Genomic DNA, 22,283 nt, shown 5'->3' with positions numbered 1-22,283 from the left:
GTCTGTGTCCTATCAACCCATGAAAATATTCAACAAAAATAGCACTTCTTGTATCCAGAAAAATTCAATGTGGAAAAGACCACTGAGAGAAAGACCACTGTCCTACCCACATATCTGCCCCTGGGACTGGCCACAAACACAACACAGACCATACTCCCCTATATCAGAAGCTGGTCTTTAAAGTTAACTTCTAGTATATTAAAGATGGCCCTATTCTATGCAGCTTATCAACTGGTCTTTGATATTGTTTATAGCATTCCTGTTCTAGCCTGAATCAGAATTTGTTTTTCAATATTTATCTTTCTACTGCTTTATTATTCACCTTCCATTTCTACTACAATGGGAAAATATACACGTACAATTATTCTGTTTATTATGGAAATAAAACCAGCGGTGACCCAATGGGATGCATTTACTGTACATGGCTGTTATGTAGACAGATTTGATTCTATACTGAATGTGTATCAGCACAACTAGTAATCTGTTGATCCTTGTCAATATGTTACTGTCAATATGTTATATGGAATAGAGAAACAGCAATAGGGTGCTGCCTGGCAGGTTATTGGGGGGCAAATGGCTTAATACAATATGTCATCTTTTTCCTGTTAATTCAAACACAATTCAATGTTCACCTCTAACTTTTCAAACTAATAAAACCTGGTAAAATCTGAATAAAGCCCGTCTATTTATTAAGGTACTCACTGGCTCCCCCCAATGAAGACATAAGGTAAGGTGACCCCAGCTAGAAGCAGCTCCTTCAAAGATCTTGGGGAGGTTGATATTGGTGTGACTGCTCCGTCCATGGTATTTCTAAAACCCCAATCTGGTCAGGTTTCTATCCAATTTGCTTTGCACTAAATGTTTTAGCTGATGCCATTTCTAAAAGATGTTCTACTCGCAGGGAATGCAGCCGGGTACTATTTTAAGGAACGCATCTCCAATAAAATTTATTGAGATAATAAAAGTGCTATGCATAAAAGAAAACGGAGGCTGTTTAACTGTGTTGAACATGCACGCCGGCTTGAATGGAAACTATAGGGTTACAAGATGTCCTCCTATGTATTGGAAAGGGGGGAGTCAAGCCTGAAACCAGTCAGGGTTAGATTTAAGGATGAATGCATTGTTACTGCTTTGGATATCCTACAATTATTGCAGGGTGTTTGGTATGGTCATCATTTTATATCCATAACCAATTATGGGTAACAAAAAGAGAAGGCTTACAATGACACTGGCTCCATCCAGCCTTCAGGGACCACAATTTTCATGTAACCTCCAAAATTAGCAATATATACTTAGTTAATTTAGGTTAATAAAGGAAAATGTTCAATCGATACCTTCAACTGACCCCTAAGACCTCTCTAAGATCTTAAAGGAGAAGGAAACCCCCTGGGCGCAAAACCCTCCCCCTCCCCTGTGTTGCCCCCCCCTCCCTCTTCCCCCCTGGCCTACCTGTTGCGCCCAGGGAATTTCCTTCTCCTTTAATAGCCTTGGATATTATACTTGCTCAAGATATCATCCAAGCCCATCATTATAAGAATGTGGCATCACAATATCTCCCAACAGGGCATTCCTCAACCTCACTGTGAAGAAGCGCCTACACTGTTTCAACAAAAGTTTTGTTCCTCAAGTCTAAAGGAGTGGCCTCTGGTTCTTGGGGAAAAAAAATCACCCACTATCTGTCTATAATACACACTATAGTATTAATGTACTTGAATTTTTTCCATTATAACTCAAAATTGTTGAACAAAAGGGATCTTAGGTGATCCACCCGTATTGCTCTGCACAGAGATGTGGGAATGAAGAAGTCCTGAAGACCACAGCAAATAAATATTAAATTAATACCCAACAAAAAGCACAGTGGATGGTAATCCGAAATCCATCTATAATTAATTCAACTGCTATCTACCTTATCTCTAAGGCTTCCAACCTTTACTTTGTGCATAGTTGTGACACCATAGGCATGTGGGTGGGAAGTGATGGAAAGTGAGAAAGCCCAAGCAGAAATGAGCCTTAAATGTGCTCATTACTGGGCTCAAGAAAGATTTTATAGAAGTGTTTGCCTGTATTAATCACAATTAGCTGAAAAAAATCAAGTGTTTCTTTCCCATTTCCAGTGGTTTAATTTATGTATAATTCAGGTTTCATTTACAACCAGGCAGGCAAAAACATTTAGTAAAGCCTCAAGGCACAATTTCAGTTGACCTGTCTTTCTTTCTTTCTCCAATGATGTCCGTGTAAACAATGATCAAACAGAGGTTTTTCACCCGCACTCAAGGATTCGTTTTTTTAACAAAATCTATTTCACCCAATAATATAAGATAAGGGGACAGAAAGAAAAATCAACCTGAAAAGGAAAATGTTAAGGTTTAAACAGGGGAGCGCCTGTCTCTCATGTACCAGCTCGACTCTTGATGAACGTCCTGAGACTGACGAAATAACTTAGAAAGGGAAAGCGATTTGTCCATGGCACCATCATAAAAAGGTTCTGTTTATTCTGCTTGTATATTGCTTTAGTGATGGAATATGTTTGGTTCCAGTAACTTGGTGTCCTTCCTCCAAATAAGGAGATGGTAGGAACACATTCAAGTTAAAAGTTCTGCTCCTCATTTTATTGGAGTGGAAAATGCAATTGGGGTTCTGGAAAGGCAATCCGACTTTATTATGATTTATTGCAACAATATAAAGTATTGCACCAAGGGAAAATCCAATGGCACACAAATGTGCATAAGGGCAGGACTTAAACACCTAGGGGCCGATTCACTAAGGGTCGAATTTCGAAGTAAAAAATACTTCGAAATTCGACTCTCGAATTGAAATCCTTCGACTTCGAATATCGAAGTCGAAGGATTTAGCGCTAATCCTGTGATCGATCGATCGAAGGATTTTTCGTTCGTTCGAACGATTAAATCCTTCGAAACGAACGATTCGAAGGATTTTAATCCAACGATCGAAGGAAAATCCTTCGATCAAAAAATCACAGGCAAGCCTATGGGGAAGGTCCCCATAGGCTTGCCTGTGATTTTTTGATCGAAGGATTTTCCTTCGATCGTTGGATTAAAATCCTTCGAATCGTTCGATTGACTTCGGTAGCTTTTAGCTGCCGAAGTAGGGGGTCGAAGTTTTTTTTAAAGGGAAAGTACTTCGACTATCGAATGGTCGAATAGTCGAACGATTTTTACTTCGAATCGTTCGAATCGAAGTCGAAGGTCGTAGTCGAAGGTCGAAGTAGCCCATTCGATGGTCGAAGTACCCAAAAAATACTTCGAAATTCGAAGTATTTTTCATTTGAATACTTCACTCGAGCTTAGTGAATCGGCCCCTTAAAGTGACTCAGATACCTTAAAACAATCAGCAGTTTATAGAACTCTCCAAGTATTAGCAGTTCATACACCACTAATATCTGGATTTCACAGGTAGAACTTCAACTTAGTGAGAAAAGGAACGTTTTGTGATGTTGTCAGAACATAAAAGCATTAGATGTCTCTTCTCTGCTCACTGACTCTTTGTTAACAGAGCATCATCACAAGCCTTTCCTTTTCTCACATTGTTTGGAGATCCCTACACAGCTGGGGAGGATCAGGCCAGGGAATGTGCTGACAAATCCCCTCTTTTTGTAAGTTTGAAGCCAATTTCTCCAGATCAGTTGCATTTCCATTATGTTGGAGCACTCACACAAGCCACTTTGCACTGGTTTCTATGTAGCTAAAATGATGTTCTTAGTTGGAACACCTACTGCTTTGTTCCACACTGTCTCCAGAACCAATGTCAGTACCAGAATTATTCGTATGGAGAGAGAGCTGGGCTTTTAGAGGTGATCAGAGACAACTGATGCTAGTGCAGTGCCAAGCATCGACCGCTATATAAAACATGTTTCTTCTGGAGGTATAAATGGCATTTCACCATCTGGCAGTCTAATGGAAAATGCTGGGATCAGAAGATGCCAGGAGAACAATAAATGCATAAATCTGATGGTATAGCTTGGTGGAGGAGGAATAATTGATGGGGGCTGTTTTCCATGGCTTGGTATAAGTCCATGATCCTTTGAAAGGTTGCAACATACAATGAAATTCTTGACAATTCCTTTTTTTCTATTTTCTGGCTACAGTTTGGGGAAAACTCTTTCCTGTTTTAGCTGTTTAGCATGATCCCATGCACAAAACCAAGTCCATACTGAATGGGTTCTTTCCTCTTTCATTGATTTGATATAATCTTCCTGTTAGTGATGGGCGAATTTGCGCCGTTTCGCCGAAAAATTAGCGAATTTCACGCGAAATTCGCGAAACGGCAAAAAATTCGCGAAACGGCGCCGGCGTCTCGTTTTTGACGCCAGCGCCCTTTTTTTGATGCCGGCACCCGAATTTTTTGCCGCGAATTTTCGCGGGCGTTTCACGAATTTATTCGCTGGCGGCGAATCGCGCAAATTCGCCGCAAATTCGCACCTGGCGAATAAATTCGCCCATCACTAAGTACAATGTAATTTGTTTGGACTGGCTTAAAGGTTGGAGTGGTTGGGGTAAAGGTAAAAGTTATAGACCAGTGATACCCAGTGGATCGGTGGATCATGAGGAACATGTTGCTCTCAACCCCTGGATGTTGTTCTCAGTGGCCACAAAGCAGGTGATTATTTTTGAATTCCAGGTTTGGTGGTGTACTGCCACACAGAACCACCTGTACGCTGCCAGTCCACATAGTGGCTACCAAATAGACAATCACAGCTTATTTGGTACCCACAGGAACATTTTTCATGCTTGTGTCGCTCCCCAACACAAGTAAAAAAAAAATCACAAGTAAAAAAGGTTGGAGACCCCTGTTCTAGACAGACCCCAGACATTGTGCTCCTAAATGAAGGACAGAACAATTTAGAATTCCCATTCCTTAAAGACTTACGTCCTCTAGCAGCAACCTGACAAACCATGGAGCAGACAAGTGGGACATGGACATGGAGAGCCTCAAAAAGAGAAATTTAGAAAAACAATACACAAATCTGTATCTTTTTGTTTCTGCATTTGGAGATTACTCAATTTTCTCTTTAGGGGAAGTGGGACCTTTATTAACCTCTATGTTGCTGGAGGGCAGCCTGTACTTTAAAGCCTTTCCAATCAACATCCATTATTCCTGCCAAAGAAAGGATCTTTTATGGCAGGATTAATACTGAAAGGTGTTAAACCAAAAAATAATCTGTGACCTGTGACTCTTGCCAGGATCGAGAGAAGGAAATGACCATGGAAATAAAAATTCACCACTCAGTATCAGAAAACCATTGTTATTGGACAAGGGGCATCCATCAGCGCAGGAAATCATCTTTGAGGATAATTAATTCAATTTCATGTATACCAGCACAGGGATTCATTGGTTTAATCGCTGTGATATCGCATTAATCACACTATGGTCAGGAATGCAAAGCTTAATTGCCCAAAGGAGTGCCAAGAAGCAAAAGCAACAAACTGGTACATTTTGTAGTATTTATTTAATTATATCATGAATTCATTATTGCCCAAGAGGGCAAAACAAAATACTGCATGGTGTCTTCTTGCATGTTCTGAAGATGGCTACTTTCTACATATTCTAATGAAGAACACGATGGCTACTTTCTACATATTCTAATGAAGAAAGTGATGGCTGCTTTTTAAATATTCTAATGATGAACATGATGGCTACTTTCTAGATATTCTAATGAAGAACATGACGGCTACTTTCTACATATTCTAATGATGAACATGATGGCTACTTTCTAGATATTCTAATGAAGGACGTGATGGCTACTTTCTACATATTCTAATGAAGAACATGATGGCTACTTTCTACATATTCTAATGAAGAACGTGATGGCTACTTTCTACATATTCTAATGAAGAACGTGATGGCTACTTTCTACATATTCTAATGAAGAACACGATGGCTACTTTCTACATATTCTAATGAAGAAAGTGATGGCTGCTTTTTAAATATTCTAATGATGAACATGATGGCTACTTTCTACATATTCTAATGATGAACATGATGGCTACTTTCTAGATATTCTAATGAAGGACGTGATGGCTACTTTCTACATATTCTAATGAAGAACGTGATGGCTACTTTCTACATATTCTAATGAAGAACACGATGGCTACTTTCTACATATTCTAATGAAGAAAGTGATGGCTGCTTTTTAAATATTCTAATGATGAACATGATGGCTACTTTCTACATATTCTAATGATGAACATGATGGCTACTTTCTACATATTCTAATGAATAACATGATGGCTACTTTCTACATATTCTAATGATGAACATGATGGCTACTTTCTAGATATTCTAATGAAGGACGTGATGGCTACTTTCTACATATTCTAATGAAGAACATGATGGCTACTTTCTACATATTATAATAAAGAACATGATGGCTACTTTCTACATATTATAATAAAGAACACAATGGCTACTTTCTACATATTCTAATGAAGAACATAATGGCTACTTTCTACATATTCTAATGAAGAACATGATGGCTACTTTCTACATATTCTAATGAAGAACACAATGGCTACTTTCTACATATTCTAATGAAGAACATGATGGCTACTTTCTACATATTCTAATGAAGAACATGATGGCTACTTTCTACATATTATAATAAAGAACATGATGGCTACTTTCTACATATTATAATAAAGAACACAATGGCTACTTTCTACATATTCTAATGAAGAACATAATGGCTACTTTCTACATATTCTAATGAAGAACATGATGGCTACTTTCTACATATTCTAATGAAGAACATAATGGCTACTTTCTACATATTCTAATGAAGAACATGATGGCTACTTTCTACATATTCTAATGAAGAACACAATGGCTACTTTCTACATATTCTAATGAAGAACATGATGGCTACTTTCTACATATTCTAATGAAGAACATGATAGCTACTTTCTACATATTCTAATGAATAACATGATGGCTACTTTCTACATATTCTAATGAAAAACATGATGGCTACTTTCTACATATTCTAATGAAGAACACAATGGCTACTTTCTACACATTCTAATGATGAACATGATGGCTACTTTCTACATATTCTAATGATGAACATGATGGCTACTTTCTACATATTCTAATGAAGAACACTAGTCCACATAGGGGCTACCAATAGTCATTCACGGCCCTTATTTGGCACCCCCAAAAACTTTTAGCATGCTTGTGTTGCTCTCCAACTTTTATTTACATTTGAATGTGGCTCATGGGTAAAAAAAAAAAGTTAGGGGTCCCTGCCCTAGTCCAATACTGGCTCTTTCTTCCATTTCTGCATTTTCTATGTTGATGTGAGGCAAGCGCTGCAGGAAGCTATTTTTATTGTATGCTTATCTTATCATTTCCTTCCCTCTTCTCCTCTGATGTGGTTTCTTTGGATTACTTGATGTTTTATATGAGCTTACCCCACTTCAAACCACACCACAGGAGAGTCTGGTTGCAACATGTTTCCAATTCAGAATTGGACTGTATATATTTTTCCACTACAGCATGATCTAAAGTATGAAGGAGAGGTAAACCCTTGCTACTAAAATCCCCTACTCCCCTAACCTACATAGACCCCACTCCCTGCTTCTCCCCAGCCTAGGTGGTACTTAAATGCCCCTAAATCTTTACTTACCCCTCGGAGCAGATTCAGGGCATCAGAGTTCATGGCAGCCATCTTCTTCTCTTCGGTAATCTTCTGGAAGTAAGCGCCGTATCGATGCATGCACAGTTGGTGCAGATTTCTTTCGGGACAACTGCGCATGCGCCGAAAGTTATTGAACTTGCCGAAGCGCTGGAAGAAGACCCGAAGATTAGCGAAGCGGCTGAAGATTGTGCCCATGAACTCCGCTGGACAGAATCTGCACCGAGGGTAAGTAAAGAGTTAGGGGCATTTAGCAAAGGTACCACCTGGGCTGGGGGGGGAGCAGGAAGGTGGGTATATGAAGGGTAGGGGGGAAGAAATTTTAGTAGCAAGGGTTTGTTTCTCCTATAAGAGCGATCCAGTTTCAAGTATCAAGTTCTTATAACCTAAGCCAAGTGGCTTTACTTGTCTATTCCAAAAATATTGCAGGGCTGAACTTAACCATTCAGGTATATAGAATGTGTTTTCATCTCTAGCTGTTATTGGCCTGTATCTCCAAACATCCCATGCATATACCATTAGCATGGATAGATTGGGGAACCGTTTTTTTGGGATCACTGGTCTGCAAGTTGGTCGTTCTCGTGAAGCAGCAGAATGTTTAACTCCTGCTATAGGACACCAAGTTATTGGGGCCATGGTCAAAAAAAATCAAAAAGTTTACTAAGGCTACAACTTGGTCAACTAATCCCTGTTATCACCAGGGGCAGATGGTAGTGCAAAATAATAAGACTCAGTTGACACTCTTGCAGAGAGAATGAATGACTGGGCAGTCATAGAAAGATCTGCTTGTTGGTCAATTGAGCAAATCTTTCCTATAATGGCCATCCAGAAGGGTCAAATATTGGATCACAATGTACATTGTTTCATTGGCTTGCTTGTGTCTTTTTCCTTGATAGGTACAAGAGCACATTATACAGGTGAACAGATATAACATTTCTAAAACAAGAGGCCCTCATGCCAAATCCATACAGTGAATTGCCGGGGTAGGTGTTTAGGCAAATCAGACCTACAGAAACATCATGAAATCAATAGGGTGAAAGGTCATAAAGATGTTGGGAAATGGTCCCATAAAATCAGTGGCGAAGTCTGTTATTTTAGCTTTGAGGTTTCCTCGCAGTCCTGTCCTGTTGGAATAATGTCCTGTCAGTGCTGAAGTTCTCATTGTCCTTCTGAATGGGCATTATGGCCGTATCATCAGCCGGATATTGTCCTCTCTGTAACATTTGGAGGTCACATCCTGGGCTCTTTACATCACCCACCTCCTTCCACTTTCACCGGCTCTTCCAAAACATCAATCATTTGTTAGAACAATGACAAAGAGAATGCGGAACATTAGAATCCCATACTGGAGTCGATTTTGCATTGTGAACTGCCGTACAGAACTGGCAGTTGTGAAAGTTATCTGCACCGAGGAAATGTCAGTGTCTTCCCATATACTAAAAGGGCACAAAATAAATATGGAATTCAATATTCTGAATTAAAGGAGAACTAAGAAAAATAATCGGAGTGAACTTAGGCCAAATCCATGCAAGGAATCTCTGGTAGATGGAAGAAATGGCAGCAATTTCACCCCCAATCCCAGTCTGGTTTGTTTTTCAAGCCTGGTAAAAAGAGGTCAGTGTCTATACTCTGGGTGTGCCATAAAGTGCCACCACTTCCATTTTCTAATGAAACCAATTAACACCCAACTATTGATGTATATAAACATTTGGAGGGAATTAAGCTTTGCCTGTGAAGCAATTAGGGATGCACCGAATCCACTAATTTGGATTCGGCCGAACTCCCGAATCCTTTGCGAAAGATTCAGCCGAATACTGTTCCGAGTCCGAATCCTAATTTGCATATCCAAATTAGGGGTGGGAAGGGGAAAACATTTTTTACTTCCTTGTTTTGTGACAAAAAGTCACGCGATTTCCCTCCCGATTTGGATTCGGTTCGGCCGGGTAGAACAATTCGGCCAAATCCGACTGAAAAAGGCTGAATCCTGACCGAATCCCGAACTGAATCCTGGATAAAACCCTAGAAGCAATCGGTTCCTTATATTCTCATCTCATGTTGATTGCTGCTTATAAGACTTGCTGTGGAATTTATATGCTGTGTCTGTCCCCTCTAAACTTGTCGTTTTGTAGCTTTAAAATAACATAATGCTGTTTTTGTACAGAATAAACAATGTCGATATAAGGGAATAAAGAGGATGGAGCCCTATTTCAAAACAGGGTTAAATTTCCATTCAAGCACATCAGAACCAGTGAATTCAATATTGGGCTGTTTCCAGAGAATTCCTGCTGTTTAAAGTATTAAAATATTTTAAAAGCCATTCTTTGTGGGTAATATGTCATGTCTGGTTGAAAAACCTACTTTATCGGCTGTCAACTAATTCCCATGTCATTAAGGTGATAAAGATCCTTTTTTATGTTACCATTTAAGATAATGTGTCCCCGGAAATACTGGTTGGATTTAAGGTGGCCCTAGACGCACAGATAATATCGTACGAAACGAATTTTCATCCGATATTCGTTGCGTGTATGGTGGAAAAAGAGCCGACCGATATCGGCAGAAGACTTGGATACCAGTCGGCTCGTCGATCGGGCTGGACGGAAAATATTGATCAGGTGCCATTGAAGGGAACCAAACATCGGCCATTGTTAGTGCTGAATCGTCAGATACAGGTAGAATTGTATTGTTTCTATATGTACTATATATATATATATATATATCGATTCAGCTCTACACCTGTGTATTGAAACAAACTATCTTTCTTGGAAAGATCTTTTCCAAGAACGGTCGTAATTGTTACGTCTATGGCCACCTTTAGGGTTGCCATCTGGCCAGTATTTTACAGGCCTGGCCGGTAAAAATGATGGTTGAGCCCAATGTTATAAGTAGGGAAAAAAGATAAATATTTTTTAAGGTATTTTTTCCAGAAAAGGTGGCAACCCTAGTTGAAAATCTCTCCACTCACCCCAAATCTCCCCCTAACTGACCTTCAGGCTGGGCCCCCTTAGCTCATAACAAGGTTACAGATATATAGAAACATTGGGGTGTCACCCTGCTATAGTTCCAGGGATACCCAGATTACAAATAATCACTCACCCCAAATCTCCCCCTAACTGACCTTCAGACTGGCCCCCCTTAGCTCATAACAAGGTTACAGATATATAGAAACATTGGGGTGTCACCCTGCTATAGTTCCAGGGGTACCCAGGGTACAAATAAACACTCACCCCAAATCTCCCCCTAACTGACCTTCAGACTGGGCCCCCTTAGCTCATAACAAGGTTACAGATATATAGAAACATTGGGGTGTCACCCTGCTATAGTTCCAGGGGTACCCAGGGTACAAATAAACACTCACCCCAAATCTCCCCCTAACTGACCTTCAGACTGGGCCCCCTTAGCTCATAACAAGGTTACAGATATAGAGAAACATTGGGGTAACAGTCACCCTGCTATAGTTCCAGGGGTACCCAGGGTACAAATAAACACTCACCCCAAATCTCCCCCTAACTGGCCTTCAGACTGGGCCCCCTTAGCTCATAACAAGGTTACAGATATAGAGAAACATTGGGGTAACAGTCACCCTGCTATAGTTCCAGGGGTACCCAGGGTACAAATAAGCACTCACCCCAAATCTCCCCCTGACTGACCTTCAGACTGGGCCCCCTTAGCTCATAACAAGGTTACAGATATATAGAAACATTGGGGTGTCACCCTGCTATAGTTCCAGGGGTACCCAGGGCACAAATAAACACTCACCCCAAATCTCCCCCTAACTGACCTTCAGACTGGGCCCCCTTAGCTCATAACAAGGTTACAGATATATAGAAACATTGGGGTAACAGTCACTCTGCACCCCATTTGTCAATGTAATTGGCTTTCAGGCTGGAACTCTTGAGGCCAATTCCACAATGAGAGAAGCTCTGGTTGTATTACAATGTGTAGGATGTGCTGTAGATAGTTCTTAAAGGAACAGTAACACCAACAAATCAAAAAGTAATGAAAATATCATGTACTGTTGCCCTGCACTGGTAAAACTGATATGTTTGATTCAAGAACACAACTATAGTTCATATAAACAAGCTGCTGTGTAGCCATGACGGAAATTTAAAAAGTCTATATGGCACAGGTTAAATAGTGGATAACAGATAACATTATGTTCTACAGAGTTTATTTGCTATCTGCGGTGTAACCTGAGCCTTTTCTCCTTTTTCAGCTTTCAGTGACTGCCCCCATGGCTACACAGCGCTTCTTTATATAAACTATAGTAGTACTTATCTGTTATCTACTGTGTATCCTGTGCTTGAATGGCTGCCCCCATGGCTACACAGCAGCTTGTTTATATAAACTATAGTAGTACTTATCTGTTATCTACTGTGTATCCTGTGCTTGAATGGCTGCCCCCATGGCTACACAGCAGCTTGTTTATACAAACTATAGTAGTACTTATCTGTTATCTACTGTGTATCCTGTGCTTGAATGGCTGCCCCCATGGCTACACAGCAGCTTGTTTATATAAACTATAGTAGTACTTATCTGTTATCTACTGTGTATCCTGTGCTTGAATGGCTGCCCCCATGGCTACACAGCAGTTTGTTTATATAAACTATAGTAGTACTTATCTGTTATCTACTGTGTATCCTGTGCTTGAATGGCTGCCCCCATGGCTACACAGCAGTTTGTTTATATAAACTATAGTAGTACTTATCTGTTATCTACTGTGTATCCTGTGCTTGAATGGTTGCCCCCATGGCTACACAGCGCTTGTTTATATAAACTATAGTAGTACTTATCTGTTATCTACGGTGTATCCTGTGCTTTAATGGCTGCCCCATGGCTACACAGCAGCTTGTTTATATAAACTATAGTAGTACTTATCTGTTATCTACTGTGTATCCTGTGCTTGAATGGCTGCCCCCATGGCTACACAGCAGCTTGTTTATATAAACTATAGTAGTACTTATCTGTTATCTACTGTGTATCCTGTGCTTGAATGGCTGCCCCCATGGCTACACAGCAGCTTGTTTATATAAACTATAGTAGTACTTATCTGTTATCTACTGTGTGTCCTGTGCTTGAATGGCTGCCCCCATGGCTACACAGCAGCTTGTTTATATAAACTATAGTAGTACTTATCTGTTATCTACTGTGTATCCTGTGCTTGAATGGCTGCCCCCATGGCTACACAGCAGCTTGTTTATATAAACTATAGTAGTACTTATCTGTTATCTACTGTGTATCCTGTGCTTGAATGGCTGCCCCCATGGCTACACAGCAGCTTGTTTATATAAACTATAGTAGTAGTGTTTCTGAAGCATACACCAGTTTTACCAGTGCTGTATTATATTTTTGTTACTTTAAAAAAAAAAAATCATTTTTTGAGGTTACTGTTCCTATAATACATGGATTTTTTAATAACTGTAACTTTGTATCAGTCTGCTGGTTTTCATTAGTAGTATAGGACCATCTCACGCCATCTACTGGTTGAAATGAAGAAGGTACCATTTCTATATTAAAGGGGAAGTCGACCCAATATTTTGTTTGTATAATAACAAAAGCGAATATAATTCTAAGCAACATGCCACTAGACAATATTTCCCAAACACCAGCTGACAGGGGACACTCAATATTTTTGGTACAAATCGAGCTGGAATTCTGCAGGTTGTAAATAGTAATGAACATCAATACCCAGATCTTCACAGTAGGGTCAGTTCTCAGGAGCCGAGTAACCAGCGTGTAAGTTCCGGCATGTTGGAGGAAACCCACAGAGAGACAGAACAGACACTGATTTTTTGAAAGACAGATTTTATTTTAAAAAAAATCATGAATTTTTCGTGATTTTTGCGTTCGGAGTTTAGTAAATAACCCCTAAGAAGTATGTAGAGAGTGATATTCTGAGACAATTTGCTATTGGCTTTCATTTTTTATTATTTATGGTTTTTGAGTTATTTAGCTTTTTATTCAGCAGCTCTCCAGTTTACAATTTCAGCCATCTGGTTGCTAGGGTCCAAATTCCCCTAGCAACCAGGCATTGATTTGAATAAGAGACTGGAATGTGAATTGGAGAGACCTGAATACAAAGATGAGTAATAAAAAGTAACAATAACAAAACATTTGTAGCCTTACAGAGTTTTTGCTTCTTAGATGGGGTCAGTGACCCCTGTAATATATTGCACCTTAGGCTAGGCTTTAATGAGGGAAAATATAACCCCCATTTGACAGCTGGAAAGAGTCAGAAGAATACAAATCATGCAAAAACCATAAGAAAATAAACGAAGACCAATTGAATGGTTACTAAGAATTCTCTTACATACTGAAAGTACTGGCCCTTTAACAATACCAGGCTGCATTACCGCTAAAAACCAGCAGGGGGAAGCAGAGCACAGCCCAGCATATCACGTGACTGGTTTACGTAAGACCTCGCTAGTCATGTCGCTGCTTCGGCCTGTCTCCTTACTGCCCCGGCTCTGGTTTCGTCGCCTGAGCGGCCGGTGCTGCCCACTTAGCGAACGCCGGGGACTGCTGCAGCTCCGAGGAACGGACCCCGCTGTGTTCCTACAGGGACTGATAACTAACGACATACAGCGATTGGCAGAGGGCGCGCTGTACGCGCATATCCTCAACGTGCAAGGGCGGAGCCTGTTTGATGTCTTTCTGTATAGGTGAGCAAGGGAAAAGAGAAGGGCGGCCATTTTGGATACGGGCAGGTTGCCCTTCATTGAGCAGCTATGTTAGCACTGCAGACAGGGTCATGGGTATTATGGAGAGTTTGTAGGAAATTGTGCTGTGTTCATGTATATTGTACATAAAGGCTTTTAATGCAATTTCTTTCCCTGCTGTTGTTGGCCCATTAAAGTGAGATCTTGGCTCTTAATGATTTATTCCCTTTTCCACTTGTTGTAACTCTTAGGCTTTAAGATAAGGAGGAATTCATGATACTTGAGATGAACTAACTTGTTCTCTTAGAATTCCTCTAAAGAAACAAAGTGCTGGGATTAGTTTAGCTGCTTTTAGTCTCACTGTTCAGCACTATACACCATAACCGCCATGGAGGCTTCTTTTTAATTATCACTTCTGCAAGGAGAACTGAAACTTCGTTAAACACACTTGTCCCAGTAAAGAACAAGGATATGTATGTGCTCATGGGAGATAAAAAAAAAAAAATATATATATATATATATATATATTAGGGATGCACCGAATCCAGGATTCGGTTCGGGATTCGCCCAGGATTCGGCCCTTTTTCAGCAGGATTCGGATTCGGCCGAATCCTTCTGCCCGGCCGAACCGAATCCGAATCCTAATTTGCATATGCAAATTAGGAGCGGGGAGGGAAATCACGTGACTTTTTGTCACAAAACAAGGAAGTAAAAAATATTATCCCCTTTTCAACCCCTTTCAATAGTGGATTCGGTGCATCCCTAATATATATATATATATATATATATATATATATATATATATATATATATATATATATATATATATATATATATATATATATATATAGATGCAATCAGAAGCACTCACGGTTACAGTGATCAAAGTATTTCTTTTATTGGAGTGTTACAAACTACCCCACATCAACGCGTTTCGGTTCTCTCAGAACCGTCGTCAGGATATTAGAAGATACCTCGGCCTCGTGTTTTTATTTGGTCATGAAACTCCTCGGTGACTTATAATATCCTTATATTTTACAAGAGGGGGTACTTTATTCACTATAGAGAGAGAGAGATAACCAGGCAAGACACAGGGCGTTTGTTCCTATAAGATAACAACTACACAGGGCGTTCTCTGTGGCTTTCAACTTCTCTGAAGTTGGGTGGAGTAAGTACAGCAGAATATGAGCCACAGTATAACAGCTAGCGGGATAAAATAAGTGTCTGCTTAAAAGGGTTGTTCACCTTTAAATTAACTGTTAGTATGATGTAGAGAGGGATATTCTGGGACAATTTGCAATTGGTTTTCATTTTTTATTATTTGTGGTTTTTGAGTTATTTCACTTTATATTCAGCAGCTCTCCAGTTTGTAATTTCAGCCATCCGGTTGCTAGGGTCGTAATTATCCCAGCAACCATACATTAATTTGAATAAGAGACTGGAATATGGATAGTAGAGATGCACTGAATCCAGGATTCATTTTGGGATTTGGCCTTTTTCAGCAGAATTCGGATTCGGCTAAATAATTCTGCCGGCCTAACGGAATCCGAATCCTAATTTGCATATGTAAATTAGGTGCGAGGAGGGAAATCGCTTGACTTTTTGTCACAAAACAAGGAAGTAAAAAATGTTTTCCCCTTCCCACCCCAAATTAGAATTCATATCGGTATTCCTCCGAATCTTTCGCAAAGGATTCAGGGGTTCGTCGAATCCAAAATTGTGTATTTGGTGCATCTCTAATGAATAGGAGAGGTCTGAATAGAAAGATGAGTAATAAAAAGGAGCAATAAGAACATTTGTAGCCTTACAGAGTATTTACATTTTATATGGGTCAGCGACCCCCATTGTCAAAGGTTGTAAGAGTCAGAAGAAGAAGGCAAATAATTCAAAAACAATAAAAAAAAAAATGAATGCCTAATGAAAAGTTTCTTGGAATTAGCTATTCTATAACATACTAAAAGTCAACTCATTAAATAACTGAAAAGTTTAATCTCATGATTAGTAAAACACAGATTATGTTTCTGATCAGACACAACTCCTCATCAGGTTCTATGTAGATTTTAAAAGAGCTGAAAGTTAGAAATGTTATTCGAATATTAACTTTATATTGTTGATGTAACTGGTCTTTATTGAAAACTTCTACATCTGAAACAGAAAGATTATTATGTTACAAAACTAAATAAAAACTCCGTTTATCTTAACCATTTACATGGGCTTCATACGCCACACTTGTCTGCCCATATGTATTAAAGGAGAACTAACCCCTAAAAATGAATACGGCTAAAAATGTCCTATTTTATATAGTGACCTTATTGCACGAGGCTAAAGTTTGAGCTTGTCAATAGCAGCAATGATCCAGGACTTCAAACTTGTCACAGGGGGTCACCATCTTGGAAAGTGTCTGTGACACTCACATGCTCAGTGGGCTCTGATTGGCTGTTGAGAAGCTAAGCTTAGGGCTCGTCACTAATTATCCAGCAGAAAATGAGCTTCCCTGGCTGTAATATAAGCTGATGCTACAGGTTTGCTGATTATTCAATTCTGATGCTAATTGCACTGGTTTCTGTGCTGCCATGTAGTAATTATGTGTATTAATTACTAATCAGCCTTATATTGTGACATTTCTATTCTATGTGTACTGTATATTGTGAGTGGCTCCCTAAGCTCAGTAAGTGACAGCAGCACAGAGCATGTGCAGTGAATCAGCAGAAAAGAAGATGGGGAGCTACTGGGGCATCTTTGGAGACACAGATCTTTACTGCTAAAGGGCTGTGGTTGCCTTGGGCTGGTACAGAAGCCCAAAACATCATGTACAACATTTCTACCTACTTGTTTAGTTAGGCTTTAGTTCTCCTTTAAGACAAAGTGTAGAAAAAGACTTACTTCACTTGCCGCTAATACATGCATTGTGGTATGTTGTTACCAGGCCCCCCACGGGACACAATGAGACATCCGCCATTCTACTGGAGTGTGACATTGCGGCCATGGAACCCATCCAGAAGCATCTGAACCTGTATAATTTCCGAAGAAAGGTGACCATATCCCCGTGCCCTGAGCTGTCCGTGTGGGGCATCATCTCAGCTTCCAAGAAGCAGGACACCCAAACTCCTGAATTGTCCTCTTCTGTGATCTGTTCCGCTGACCCTAGGGTGGATGTCATGGGCTTTAGGCTGGTGGCTCCGTCTGGAGAGAATCCCAAGAACCTCTTCCCAGAGACAGAGACAGGCAGTTATAGAGAATATACTAAGCACCGATATGAGCAAGGTAAGTCTGCTGAACTCTACTACAAACGTGCCAACCCTCCCTAAGTTATATTATTCAGCCTCGTACAGTTTTGCTCAAGTAAAGAAGACCTTCTACATGTGTGATGTGTTGAGTATTGTAGGGTGGGGGTTAACTTACCCAGAAGAAAGGGAGGTCCAGGTGCTCAAGCCCCAGACCTTCAGCTCGGGGAGGCAAATGATATATAAATTGATAATGAAGAGCTGGAACATACCAGACCTCACTCCTTAAATTGATGTAGTCAAAAAGTATTTACTTAAGCAAAAAACATCACGCGTTTCGTGCCTTAGGGGCACTTAGTCATAGGCTTCTACATGTGTATTACATACTATTACAATACTTTCAGACAATGCCTTTCCTCTTTAATTCTAGTGCAGAGCGACCGGGCCTAGAGTCAATGACTAAAAGTGGGCAGGGTTCAGCACACAAGTACCGATATAGCAGAGAGACGGTTATTAATATGTCGTAGTGAAGGAAGCTTGTTTTCACTGGGGTTTTCAGCATTCAGGTGACAGTTTCCTTAAAGAATAAGTAAACCTTTCAACTAAATGTATGTAAAATTGATGAGGGGGCTATTCTAAGCACTTTTGCAATGTACATTCATTATTTATTTATTTTTAATTCCAAGATATTAAGGGATACATGTACTGTTAATATGAATGAATTGTGTTACAACAGCGACACCTGCTGGTCATTTTCCCACCAGTCTGACCAGCAAGTAGTCAAGGAAGAAGTTGTCAGGAGAAAGAAAGAGGCTGCTCTGATGTTCTTCTGCTTAGGAAAGATTTTAGAAAGGTTTCTAATTGTTTTCCTAAGCAGAAGAACATCAGAGCAGCCTCTTTCTTTCTCCTGACAACTTCCTTGACTACTTGGTGGTCAGACTGGTGGGAAACTGACCAGCAGGTGGCGCTGTTGTAACAAAATTCATTCATATTAACAGCACATGTATCCTTTAATATCTTGGAATTAAAAAGAAATAAATAATGAATGTACATTGCAAAAGTGCTTAGAATAGCCCCCTCATCAATTTTATATTCACTTATTTTAAAGGTTTCCTTGTAAAGGACTAGGTAAATAGATAAAAATGTATCTAATATAGTTAGTTAGGCAAAAATGTAATGTATAAAGGCTGGAGTGACTGGATGTGTAACATAATAGCCAGAACACTCTGAGTTAATCTGTGACTTTAAGGGGGGCACATGGGACATAACTGTTGCTTTTGAATCTGAGCTGAATGCTGAGGACCAATTACAAACTCACTGAACAGTTATGTCCCATGTGGCCCCCCTTATAGTCACTGACTAACTCAGCGTTAGAGAGCTGAAAAGCAGGAAGTAGTGTTCTGGCTATTATGTTACACATCCAGTCACTCCAGCCTTTATACATTACATTTTTGCCTTACTAACTATATTAGAAACATTATTTATTTTGCATAGTCTTTCTATTTACCCAGTTTTTTTTTTTATTCTGAACTGTTCCGTTTAATTCTTTGCCATGTTTACTTTTGAATGTAGGTGTTCCAGAGGGTGTACAAGACATTCCCCCCGGGGTGGCGCTACCACTGGAATCCAACCTGGTGTACATGAACGGTATCAGTTTCTCCAAAGGTTGTTACCTGGGCCAGGAGCTCACAGCAAGGACTCACCACACCGGAGTCATTAGGAAGCGCCTACTGCCCGTCCAACTCTCGTCATCGTTACCGGCCGAAGCAGAAGGAGCCGACATATTGACATCGGCTGGGAAGCCAGCGGGAAAATATAGAGCCGGGGATGGGGACGTTGGTTTGGCATTGCTACGAATTGCTCACATCAACGAAGAACTGCTCCTCAAACTGTCCAACGGGCCCAGTGTTTCTGTTAAAGCCTCAGTGCCGGAGTGGTGGCCACAAACCAGTGGCAACTAAATGATTGCTTGGGATGGAATGGGCAATGTAAAGCCACAATCATCTCTTATCTGCGATTCTGTGGCTTCTTCAGCGAGGGCCTAGGGCTGAACTTGGGGTACATTATCTGAATTGAACTGCTTAGATCCATTTTTGAGCAAATAACCAATGACTTTCACTTATGCACCATCTCCAGGGCTGCATTACACAGAGTTATTTACACAGTGTGTTCAGAGTTATTATTATTATTACGTTTTTTTAGAGTGCCAACATATTGCGCTATATATATAAGTGTTGTTCGCACTCTCCGATGAAGAAAGATCCAAGCAGCGCCCCGAACCCGTCGCTTTGGTGAGATGCAAAGAAATCGATGAATAGGCATTATATTGCGTGTGTGTGACACACCAGGTTGGATAAAATTTCGATCTTTATTCCATAGGTTAAAATCAAATGTCCTAACGCTTTTCGTATCTAGAGATACGTAATCATAGGCACATGATTGTAGCGCCTATGATAGAGTCCTGCGCGGGTCCATTTTTTTGTAACCCATACCCGACCCACAATCCGCAACCCGCATTCTTACCTGCTCCCGGACCCGTGACCCGCTAAATCACCAAGAATCAGGAAGTGTAAACCGGAAGTGATATCATCGGAAGTAGGTGGTATTAAAAAAAAAAAAAGGAGTAAAAATCTCTATTGAGAAAGCCTGCAGAACCGCCGACCCGTGTCTATACGCGCACCCCGAACTTCTGCCTGCAACCCGCAGGGTACCGCTGGTTTTTGCGGGTACCCGACCCGCTGCCGGACTCTAACCTGTGTTTACGTATCTCTAGATACGAAACTTGTTCGGACGTTTGAATTTAACCCATGGAATAAAAATTGAAATTTTATCCAACCTGGTGTGTCGCAGGAGTGCGCGCCTCTTCATCTATTTCCAAAACATCACAGGGGTGTAAGGCCAACGGCACAACTAACTGTCACACCACCCTGATTCACCCTTTCACCACTTCACAGAGTGAATCATCATGTGGCGACGCCTCGGGTGATTGACGGGTTTCCTGAGGTTCTTTACAGGAATGAGTGTCAGGCGGATAGGGGGCGTTTGGGTGCCATTGTTGTCAGCCTGATAAAAATGGTGGTCGAAATGCCGTGTTAAAAGGTTTATTAGAGAAGGCAAGGTTTATAAGAATGTGTGAGAGGCATCACATATGATAAATGGGATTATATGTCCATTGCAGGTCCGGACTGGCAATCTCTGGTTCTGGCAAATGCCGGGGGGGCTGCTATAAAATGCCAAAGACTATCACTATTTAGTGAGCTGGTGGGGAGCTGTTTGGGCCTCTGTACCTTAAAGCGGACCTGTCACCCAGACACAAAAATCTGTATAATAAAAGTTCTTTTCAAATTAAACACGAAATCCAATTACATTTTTTTTATCAATTTCAGCATAATAATTAGTGACAATCAGTCTATCCTTAAAGGGGCGGTTCACCTTGAAGTTAACTTTTAGTAAGTTACAGAGCTGCCAATTCTACGCAACTTTTCAATTGGTCTTCATTATTTATCTTGTATGGATTTTTAATTATTTCCTTCTGACTCTTTCCAGGTTTGCACACAGTGTGTTGGTCATTTCAATGGCAGAAACTTCTTGCTTTGTGTACAATATATGCTCCATCTGCAGTCAAGCTGGGGGATTAGCTAAAGTTCCAAACTGTTTAAAATGGAATGGAAATAGAAGCATTGGGAAGGTTGGAAACTGCTCAAATTCTGATATAAGCGTAAAAAGAATAAGCCCTTAAACAGAACATTAGTGAGGTCCATTCTGGTGGACTCTGTTTTGACAGTATTGTACTTTCAGGGTGTTATCAACCACAAACAAAATCTCCTTAAAACCCCCCCCCCCCACACAAATTTTTACTTATTTATTAAAAAATCCAAATTTCAAAAGTGCAAATGAATAAAAACGTGGAACAAATATGAATTAGAAGATCAGTGAAAACCTCAAAATCCTTGTAAGAATTTTTGCGCAATTACAAATGAAAACAAAAACACTACGATTTTACAGTTGGAGATGGACAGCTTATACTGTACATACAAGCTTTGTAATAGTTTTTGTGGTTTTACACTTAATAAATGGCAGAATTTTTGTTGTTCGGTCAAACACGATGATAACAAAAATATGCACCAGTATAAGTCCCTTCGTCAGAAGTTTTGTTAAAGCCTTCTTCAGTGTTTGGTCAAAAAGTTCTTTGAGGCAATGATGCTCTTATCACGAAGATCGCTTCAACAATGTAAGGATATTTGCCCACCCTTCTTTGATGTTCTTCTATCTTGCAGACATAATGCAAGACTCAAAACTAGCACATTCAACTAAGTTTTAATTTCTTTTGTTTTTGGGAAATTTGAGCTTTAAAGTCTGACATCCATTCGAGTGAGCGATCTCCGGCTACAAAGTGAAAGTCTTGTTCAAGTATCATGTCCAAGAGGACCATCACCAATTTTTTTTGGTTCTGCCTGGACAGCTGGATGCAGTAGTTGTGGCTGGTGCCCCCTTTGAGCTCCTGTATTTGGTCAGGGCACAATTAGTTTATAAATATATGAGGATATTTCGTAATGAACGATACCACTAACAACAAAACAATTAAGACCACTATTAAGGGTTCATCCTAACTCAATCTAATGATGATGATCTAGATTTCTAGAACAAATGAGCATTTCCCCAAATCTCAACTTAACTGTCCTTCATGCTCCTGGATATCCTTATAGGACCAAACCCCCATATGGAATGACTGCCTTAACATATGCACATATC

General features: G+C 40.1%; 1 protein-coding gene across 1 annotated transcript; it reads left to right on the top strand.

Moving 5' to 3' along the window:
- The first annotated feature begins 14,021 nt into the window (after positions 1-14,021).
- On the top strand, positions 14,022-20,881 carry iba57.S (IBA57, iron-sulfur cluster assembly S homeolog). The gene is made up of 3 exons (XM_018268973.2): positions 14,022-14,310; positions 17,234-17,571; positions 19,104-20,881. Exons 1-3 carry the CDS (start codon positions 14,078-14,080, stop codon positions 19,490-19,492), a joined length of 960 nt encoding a protein of 319 aa, XP_018124462.1. The 5' UTR covers positions 14,022-14,077; the 3' UTR covers positions 19,493-20,881.
- Positions 20,882-22,283: the final 1,402 nt, after the last annotated feature.

Source organism: Xenopus laevis, chromosome 6S (genome assembly GCF_017654675.1).
Source record: "Xenopus laevis strain J_2021 chromosome 6S, Xenopus_laevis_v10.1, whole genome shotgun sequence".
In the NCBI taxonomy this organism is placed as follows: domain Eukaryota; kingdom Metazoa; phylum Chordata; class Amphibia; order Anura; family Pipidae; genus Xenopus; species Xenopus laevis.
Note: the sequence above shows the minus strand (reverse complement) of the source record. Positions and strands in the feature narration are given on the sequence as shown.